The following is a 9,264-nucleotide window of genomic DNA, read 5'->3' on the forward strand; positions in this document are numbered from 1 at the left end:
CTGCCACCAGTGTATCCTCACCCATATCACTACACACTTCAGCTACCCTGCACCCTTTTGTGTGACCAGACACCCCAGCAGGGTGAGAGCATCCCTCCACACAAAAGAAGCAGCTGCACTTCTCCAAGGACTTGGTCCCAGAGGCTGGTGTTCCCTTGTGCTTGGCCAGCAGGATGGCCATTGGGACACGCAGCTCTTGAATTGGCTCTGGCTATGGAGAACAGCTGCCGTGGTAAATGTTAAACATGAGGAGGCCATGTTACAGCTCCCTGGGCTCATTCATTTGTTTCCCAGCTGCTTACCCCTGGAGTTTACACCTGGGCCAGACTTTGGGCTTCAAAAAGCATTCATTGAACCCCTAATGGAGGCAGCTCTGAAGTAATTTACCTATAGAGTTAGGCTGAAGTTTTGAGGGAGGAAAATTCCTTTGGAACCATTGTCTTAAGCCTTCCCATAATACATTCATCACATAGACATCACCAAAAAACATCCTCAATAAAAGAATAACACTCCTACACAGAAAAGAAGAAAGAAACTGGTTTTATTCTTGGGACACTGAAGTCTTGTTACAGCATCTAGCTGCATTCCCCCTGACTGGTTTTGCCTGCACAAGATTTGATTTGAATGGGGTAGGGCACCAGACACAGATCAGGAGACCATCATGGGAGGGAAGTAACTATTTACGATGAATCAGAGCATGTGACCAAGTGTAACTCAGATATAGGGATTTTCCAGGGACCAGTCCGCCCTGCCAGGTGATCTTGTTTCCTAGAAAAGGCACTTCCGGGACCGGAGTTAGTAAGGGAAAAATGGAGGCAGCAGGAGAAGTACTGGGAGAGAGGGAGGGAGATGCTTCCCAATTTAACCCATTATGTGTCATGATGGGGCAGAGGTGAGAACAGGCAGGTTATTTTCAGTGTATCAGAAGAAGCAGCAAAGGCCACCTGCAGGCCTGTGCAGCAACCAGGGGTGGCACAGAGCCCCAGCACCCATGGGAAAGGCTGCCAGGGCTGTGGCCAGCCGCGGTGGCAGGAAGGAGCAGCGTGGTGGGCATGGCCCACCTGGAGACTGGTGCAGGAGGCAAGGGGATGGGAAGGGGGAAGGCAAACTGGGTGAACTCATTCTGTCCATTCCTTCTTGATGGACAGGTTCCACTCCCAGGTGAGATGGTCATGCTTGTCATCATCGGTGAAGAAGGACTTGTTGTGATAGGTGCCTCGAGCCAGCATACCCTTAGGAGCCTCCTCAATAGGCGTCAGGAACTCGTACTCCTCTGGCCGTGGCCCATAGCTGCCAACCATGAATGTGGCTTTGTCCACTAGGAGAAAACAATCCACAAGGGATGAGCCACTCAGGTGGAGAATCATAAAGGAGAGAGAAAGCCACAAGCATGAGTACAGATCACAGACTGGAAGGAGATAGTGGGTAGAGAAAGGGACAGTCTGTGTCAGCAAGGGCAACAGAATCAGTGGTTAAAGTGGGTTAGTGAAGCACATGGAAAGCTGGAAGGATACACGGGCAGATGGGAAGATGGACTGGCAACTTGGTCTGTACCCTCTCACATGTATGTGCTATTGGAAGGGAGTGGGTACACCCAGCATATGGCTCAAAATCTCTCTTGATCCCCAGTTACTTCTTTTTTGGTGAGAAGACTCACTTTACATATGCTGAACATGACATAGGAGCCTTAGAGGTGGTTGCATGCAAAAATGCACGTGGGATGTGTGTGTGCAAAATGGGGCTTTCCTCTGCCTTGTCCAGGCAGGGCAGCACTGCACAAAGAGAAGAAGCCATGGCCAAACACAGTGCTCTGCACGCAGTGAGAAGCTTGATAAGAGTAGCTCTCAATTTTACCAAGTGCATCTGGAAGAGCTTTCAAGGGCTGGGAAGCTCCACACAGGCTGAGACACTCTACAGAGAGTAAAGGGGGAAGGTGAAGAGCTCTGTATGGAGAGGAAATCTGTGGAAAGCACTGTCTAAACAGTGTCTCTGGGGACTTTGCTGCTGCAGACAGTGGTGTAGCATACAGATAACAGAGATGTTCACACAGGCAGATGAAACAATTGTCCTGGTTGATGCAAGGTGCAGTCTGATGCACCCTGCTGAGAAGTCTCACCTCCTGTGTGGTGGCACAGGGGAGCCCTCATCATCAAGGAAGGCTCTGTCGTGGTGCAGAGCTGCAGGGACACTTCTTAAAACAGAGGGAATGCAGAGGTAGAAGCACTGGTGTGCCGGGCACAAAGATCTCTTACTCACCCTTCACCCCTGTCCGGTAGGTGTGCTGCACATATTTCAGTCCTGACACAATGTCCCTGTTTACCTGCAACAAGTGACAAGAAGTAAGTGCCAAGGGAAGTGTGTTGGTCCTGTATCTGATGATTTTCTCTTTCTTGAGAGTCATACGCATGCTGGCTCCCTGCATGATCGCTCAGAGCACATTGTGGGGTATCCTAACATGACTTTTCCATCAGCACCTGGAGACCTGCAGCATCCTCTATGTATCTCCTGTACTTCCTCATCTTTTCCCTGACTGTGAAGCTGACTAGCACAACAGCTAGGTTTGCAAAGATGGGATAATAAGGACAAAGAAAAGTGAAGCGGGATTTCCCAACATATAATTCTATATTGAAAACCAGATGTGGGTGACTAGAGTCATCCCTCCAGCACAAATGGGTGGGCAAGAACTCTCTGCTGCCCTCTAAGCTCCGGTGGGAGATGGCAAGTTTTTCCTCAAGAGACAGAGGGACAGTTTTGTTCATAATCTTTCCTCAAATCTGGATAGCTTGCATGTATCCCTTGCTGTCCCTCTCCTGTATACACTGCCTCCCTGCAGCACTACTCAATCTGGAAACAAGATGGGCAGATCCTTTTACATCCCAGGAGAGAATTCACGTGGTGCCAGCTCTTACCAGCCTTGGGACTGAGGGAGGGAGTTAGAATAACTTGTCTGGCTCCAGGCATCTCCTGTCAACAGGGCTCAGATACAGACAGAAACAGTGCATAGCACAAAGGGAGATGGAGGTCTCTCTGGGGACAAAATCATCTCTGAGGCAGCAAGCCAGCCTCAGAGAAGGGAAATCTTTCCTACAGAACCCCCAACATAAATGCTTTCCCTCCACCATTTCAGGAGAACTACCCTCCATCCCTTTTTGCTTCCTCTTCCAAAGACAGTTTTGCCTACAGCAAACGTGTAGAGATGATCACTTCAGTGCTGGATGCTACAAATCAGTGTGGCCAAGTTACATTTTCAGCTGGAAACAGAAGAAATGGCTGACATGCTGGTTAATGGGAGAAGGAAAAAAACAAGCCTATTTGGGTATATCGTAATCCATAACAACTCAAGTATCAAAGGCTATATATTTAAAATTTTTTATGCATACACAAAGTCCAGTGATGCAGACTGAACCAACACTTCACAAAAAGCCATTATTTCTTCTCCTCCCTGTCCACTCCTGCTCTGTGTGCACTGAAGATTTTCTGGTGGCTAAAAAGCCAAGCCAAACTCAGCCAAAACTATACATCTGTCTTCCAAATCACCTGCTGTTCAACACTGTGGGGGGACAGAAAGTAACTTCTGACCAGGGGTGAGCAAACAGAAGCAATTCCCTGGAAAGACCTGGTCCCTTCCTGGGCAGAACAACACCTGAAGCTAGCGGAGCTTTACAAGAGCCTGGCTTTTGGGCAGGCATGCTGCCTGGCTCTAGTTATCTGACAGACTGCCAGCATCTGATAAGAAGCAACAGGAAGGAAAACAACTCACTCTGAAGTGGATCTTAACTCTGTATTCCACTCCTTCCTTTAACACAAAGTTCTCTTTCTTGAGTGCTTCAAGGTCACCTGTAAGGAGAAGATCAAGACATTAGCTAGAGGTGCCACAGCAAGAAAAGACCACATGCAGTGTGGGATGAGGCTGGGATTGCTGTTGGAGGTAAGCATCCCTTTGAAGGATGGCACACCTGCAAGAGGAGTACACAGAGGTCTGCACAAGCAATTGCACTGTGAGAGCACACACAGACAGAAACACCAGGGTGTACCTATGTGTCTGTGTCCACATCTATGAAGAGAATGCCTAAACAAACACAGGTCTAGGCACATACACACACAGATATTTATACACAGGCTCGTTGTTAGATATCTGCAGGAACGTGTGTATGCTTCACCTGTGCCCAGCCCTGGCTTGGGTGAGGGGAGCATGTTTTGCAGATCCTGCCTGACTTGTGAGGCTGCCCAGGCTCTGAAGGGCTCTGTGTGGTTTTGGTTGAACAGGAAGCCTCTCTGCTCCTCTGGACCCAGCTTCCTCTCTCCGCAGAAAAGACCATATAAGGTGAAGCCTGGTTCTCTCTCCATGTCCCCAGCAGCCGGAACTGTAGTATTGCTTGGTTCTGAAGTTTCAAAACAGCCCTTTACCCGAACACATGCACATCCCTTGTGCTCATGAGGTCTCATTGAAAGGAAGTAAGAAGAGAAGGCAGGAGAAACAAAGGAGCTCTTAGAGAACTCTAGGTGAAGAAAAAGACTCCCAACATTTTCCTCTGTTACATCTCCTTTTTGATACATGTACACCTTAAAATAAGAAACAAGGCTCAGATGCCCTCACTGTAGCATCCCAAGGACGAGCCCCCTTTCAATTTGGAGCGTGTCAGGGCCTTTGCTTGTTCCCCTTTGTGCCCAAGGACAGAGTCTGTGCCTACCTGTAAGGTCCATAGTGATGGGTCCTGGAGCAGAGTCACATACCAGGGTGAGTCGGGTGACCACCACGTTAGGAGCTGTTGGGTCTGCAGGTAGGAAAGTCAGGGGAAAGCTGTCAGGTTGGAAAAGTAAATGCAGGGGGGGGATGACGCTGAAGAAATTTGAAAAAAGTTGCTTTCTCACACAAGAAACTACCACGAAACACCCAGTAACACCAGGCTTCTCTTAGCATAACAAGACCATGCAATGGCCCCAGGCCTTCAACATGGATCCCTTCAGCCTTCACCCCCAATACCTAGAGGAGGTCTTTCCACTAAAGGAGACTCCCCTCTCAAGATCATTCTGAGCAACATGGCCCTCTGTCAGTGTAGGCTGGTTCCCTCACGTTTTTAACCCCTTAGGAGTCCTCCAAGGCCCATGCACCTCTCACCAGGAGACCTACACATCTCCCATCACAAGTCCCTTTCCAATGGCAGTACTCTCTAGTAACCTTCCACCTAATGCTTGGACCATCCTCCCTGCTTCTTCTACATGCACCTCTCCACCTCCTGCCCATCCCCAGACCTCCAGCAGAGGCAGTACACGTGCCTGGACAAAGAAGTTTCCTCTTCTTTGAGGTCACCTTGCCCCAACCCCACAGCACACTACTGCAATGCATCTCCCCAGTCCCTTCCTATCAGCATGCCCAAGCCTACCTACTACCACAGGTCCATCTCCCAGAAGGGACTTCTTGTACTTAGCAAGGCTTTCATCGTCCTTGTCCAACTCTTGCAGCTCCTGCAGTGTCTTCTGGGGAGGAGGTTTGTAGTTGAGTTTCCCATCCAGCTCATCATCATCTTCCTCCACATGAGGTTCTTGGGTCTTCTCAGTCATGGTCACTTAGTCTGGAGTAGCAGAGGACAGGACAGTCAATAGGATTGCTCTGCAAGAGGATAGTGTCCCTGAGGGCACTGGCTCTGGGCACAGCGTGGTTCAGTTCCCCTGGACAGGCAGGCACCTACCCAGCACCAAACACAGCGGGATCATTACAGGCAAATGGCGACAGTGATCAGCTGCAATCCCAACACTGCTGTGCTGATGCTCTGCCTCAAACACCATCCCCCTCTGCCCCCACTCCTCTCCCTGCAGGCACCACGCGCACACGCAGACCTACACCATTCTTTCCCTCCCGGGGAGGAGGTGCGGGAGCAAAGGCTGAAGCTGGAGTGATTTACAGCCACCCTGCAGAGCTGCTGCTGGCTGGCAACCCTGCCATTACAAGCCCCCCTCCAAGGCTTCAGCACTCACCAGCTATCTCACACAAAGAGACACTGCCACGCGCTGGGGAACAGAGACACAATGAATAAAGCCAAGGCCAGAGGTTTAATTCGCTCTCTCACAACGGGTTAAAAGCCACACTTCAGAGAAAGATTGAATACCTAGCAGCAGCTCCCTCATATTTGCAAGTTAGATGAAGCCCTCAAGGGAACGCACCCACTACAGTCAACCTGCTGCTGCTCCGGGAACAAACTGCTCGCTTCAGGCACCCATCAGGTCTCCTTCCCATGGAGGAAGAAAGAACGACAGTGACTGCATCCAGCCCAGCTGCAGAGCAGCCACATGTACCTGTGCTGCACCAGAGGGACTTCTCAGTTAGAAGGCATAGTGGGCTGGAGCCCGCTGCCACGCAGCCAGCATGGCTGGGACATGGGCCACTGAACACAGGAGAGCAGCAAAAGCCACTTGGGTGGCATCCCAAATGGGAGCCAGGGTGGGGTGAGATGAACTGACGGGCAGCTAGGGCATGGGATGGGGGAACAGGAGACAGGAAGGAGAGGTGAGCAGTGCTGTGCCAAGTCCTCCTTAGTCAGCTGTCTGCCTCACAGAGCCAGCTGCATGTTCCTAGCTACCTTCCTACTCCACAGAGAAAGGCTGAAAAACAGAGTGGTGCCCTGGTGCAGTGAGTGTTGTCACAATGGCCAAGCCACTACTTGCTTTTTGGCAGCAAGGGGATTTTGTCCAGCTACACAGATCATTCAGATCACTTCCACTTATCCTTGTATTAACTCCTTCCTCAAGGCTGTCCCTACCAAAAATTCTTCTTTTGCGTGCTTATTTGCAATTTCCCCTGCATGCCCTTTATCCTTCACTGCAGCTGTGGCCTTACCATTAGCCCCTGCCCCCAGAAGTTAAATTGGGAGCAGGGATAATTTTCTCATTCATTAAAACAGAAAGGAAATACAAAAATAAAAAATATATATGCAACAGCTCAGGGTGAATCAGCAAGTGGAATCAGGCAGCAATGAGTAATACGCAAGCATCCAAGTGCAATTCCAATGGAAAAAAAAATTAAAAATCGAGGGAGGGGTACATTTGCCTGCTACCAAGGGACAGAGAATGACCATGCAGCATAGGAACAAGAAGACTCAGTCCAGCACATTAATGGGCAACGGCCCTGATACAAGACCACTTTGCAGTGGCATTTTATGGTGAGTCAGGAATTAGTGCAGAGCAGGCAGCTGGGAAATAAAAAAGAATCCCAACTCAAACAGACTGGAAAGAAAGCATGTCCCAGCAGCTAAATAATCTTGGCTGAGTTCATGCCCAGCCCTAGGAATGTCAAGGATCTATATACCATGGGAAAGGCTTGTCCTCACGAGGAAGAAAACCAGCTCCCTCATGAAAGCAAGTATTGCTCGTGCCCCACTGCTCTGCAGCCCCAGCACAGTCCTCTTACAAAGTGTCACCATCCCCACAGCACATTCAGCACCGGAAGAGGACATAATGATCCATGGCGTCCACTGCCAGGTCTTCCCTTCCTTCCACTTGGGCTCCAGCTGCAGATCTGAGTCATTTCCACTCTCCCAAGCTCTCTCACACTACTAGGCTGCATCTGCCACCACTACAACAACAGAGCAGAGCTGCCTATCTGCCCCCATCCTCCACAGGGGCATTGTGTTTTATTACAGGAGAGGGAGAGACACAGTCAATGGAGACAGAGAATCTCTGGCCACATGCAGAGAGAAAAGGCAGAGCCAGGGATGGACCAGCTGGTTGCTCGCCTTCCTTCAAAGCTTCCCTTTGCATCACACATGCTGCAGAGACTTTCCCTTGTCAACCCATGGGGGCAGCTCACTTGAGGGGGGATGCTTTTAGGTTCTAAAAACCTCCCAGAAAAGGTGAACAGAAAACCTGCTGTGCCAACAGCAAGAGCCTGCAGGGGACAGACCAGCTATTCTGTCAGGGTTGAACGAACATTGGTTCATCACATCAGACCCAATTCTGGCATTTCTCCCCAAGATGCTTACCTGACCCTGCCTTCCAGCCAAATTCCCAGGCAGGAGGTGACCAAGACAAAAGCTCACATCTCCACTGCCTCTACTCACTCCAGCTGTGGGACTGGTCCCCTCTGCAAACCAAGGTATGGTACTTGTGCACCAGCCCTTCCCCAAAGTGAGCATGTATGTATCCAGCCACTGGGGTCCCTGGGCTCCTGTATCATTGCCCAAGCCAAAGGGTGGGCTAAGACAGAGATGCCCTCACCCAGTGGCCTCAGGCCACAAGCATCATTAAAAATGAGAAAATTCACCCTATAAAATCATGCCCTGCCCCACCACATTTTTCTTCCTGTTCTGCATCCCCAACCCTGCAACCATGCAGCACCTGCTGAGGCCTGTCAGCACCCACAAAGCAGCAGGGAGAGGGGCAGGGGCAGTGCTAGGGACCCCCTGACACAGAAAGATGGCTGCAGGAGGCGAAAGAAGAATCACACCCTACTGAGGGATGCCAGGGCCTCTCGGCTGGGCTCTGCCGGTGCCGAGGGTGGGTGGCTGCCCTTGCATTTGCAGCAGATGGAAGCCGGGGGGCAGAAGATGTGGGTGGATGGTGGGGATCTTCTTGTCGTCCCCCCCATGCCACCACGGGGCACAAAGATCGACGGCCATAGGACCATCGTTTTACCTGCGCCGCCTCTGTGCGTCAAATTCACTTCCCCAAATCTTATCTCCAGGAAGCGAGGCTGGCAGGGAGGAAGCAATTTTCCGCGATGGAAGAGAAACCCACCGGACCCACCAGCGCCCCCCGACCCTGACCTCCCCATCCCACCCCCAGTGCTGTGGGAGCGCAGAAAGGAGACCGTGGCTCATCCGCCTCCAAGGATGGCCGGGGGGATACACCCTCCGTCGCCACCGCGGGGGCTTCCTCCCTTTGCTATTTCCCTCAGTCCCGCCACAGCGTAGAACCTGACACCCCCATCCCCCCACCCCCCCGGTCCGTCTCCGCGAGCAAAGCTGTGCAGAGGAGCAAGCCTTGCCTGGGAACAAAGGCGCAAAGTTGCGCGGCACCGGGGGAGAAAGAGAGAGAGAGAGAAAGAGGCCGGAGTGGAGGGGAGAGGGGGTGAGTCCGCTCCCCCCGCCCGGCTCCCCCCGCCTGGGCTTGTACTCACCGGCTGAGCTGCGCCTGCAGCCGGGGTCCTCCTCCGCTCTCAGCGCTCAGCTTCGGCAGTTGGAGCAGGAAGGAAGTTGGTGAAGAGAGGAGAAAAAAAAAAAAAATAACACTCACACGCAAAAAAAAAAAAAAAAAAAAAAAAAAAAAAAA

At 51.2% G+C, this 9,264-nt stretch overlaps 1 protein-coding gene across 3 annotated transcripts; it reads right to left on the minus strand.

Annotated features, from left to right (window-relative positions):
• Positions 1 to 524: 524 nt before the first annotated feature.
• ARHGDIB (Rho GDP dissociation inhibitor beta) lies at positions 525 to 9,264 on the minus strand. 3 transcript variants are annotated; one of them, XM_071732917.1, is made up of 7 exons: positions 9,113 to 9,264; positions 5,385 to 5,573; positions 4,692 to 4,775; positions 3,761 to 3,837; positions 2,257 to 2,320; positions 1,855 to 1,911; positions 525 to 1,318 (listed from the first exon to the last, which is right to left on the minus strand). In XM_071732917.1, exons 2-7 carry the CDS (start codon positions 5,560 to 5,562, stop codon positions 1,119 to 1,121), a joined length of 660 nt encoding a protein of 219 aa, XP_071589018.1. In that variant the 5' UTR covers positions 5,563 to 5,573; positions 9,113 to 9,264; the 3' UTR covers positions 525 to 1,118. The 3 variants fall into 3 exon arrangements, with proteins under 3 accessions (XP_071589018.1, XP_071589020.1, XP_071589021.1); XM_071732919.1 differs by lacking the exon at positions 9,113 to 9,264 and adding an exon at positions 7,977 to 8,090; XM_071732920.1 differs by lacking the exon at positions 1,855 to 1,911.

Source organism: Heliangelus exortis, chromosome 1, assembly GCF_036169615.1.
Source record: "Heliangelus exortis chromosome 1, bHelExo1.hap1, whole genome shotgun sequence".
NCBI classification, from domain to species: domain Eukaryota; kingdom Metazoa; phylum Chordata; class Aves; order Apodiformes; family Trochilidae; genus Heliangelus; species Heliangelus exortis.

Bases quoted from the DNA above. Each gene is read 5' to 3' on its own strand.
- ARHGDIB (XM_071732917.1), bottom strand. From the start codon at position 5,562: ATGACTGAGAAGACCCAAGAACCTCATGTGGAGGAAGATGATGATGAG. The intron at 2,321-3,760 runs GTGAGTTGTTTT...CACTTGTTGCAG, and splicing joins GAGTTAAGATCCACTTCAGA to GTAAACAGGGACATTGTGTC. The intron at 1,912-2,256 runs GTGAGTAAGAGA...TACTCTCTGTAG, and splicing joins CTACCGGACAGGGGTGAAGG to AGTGTCTCAGCCTGTGTGGA.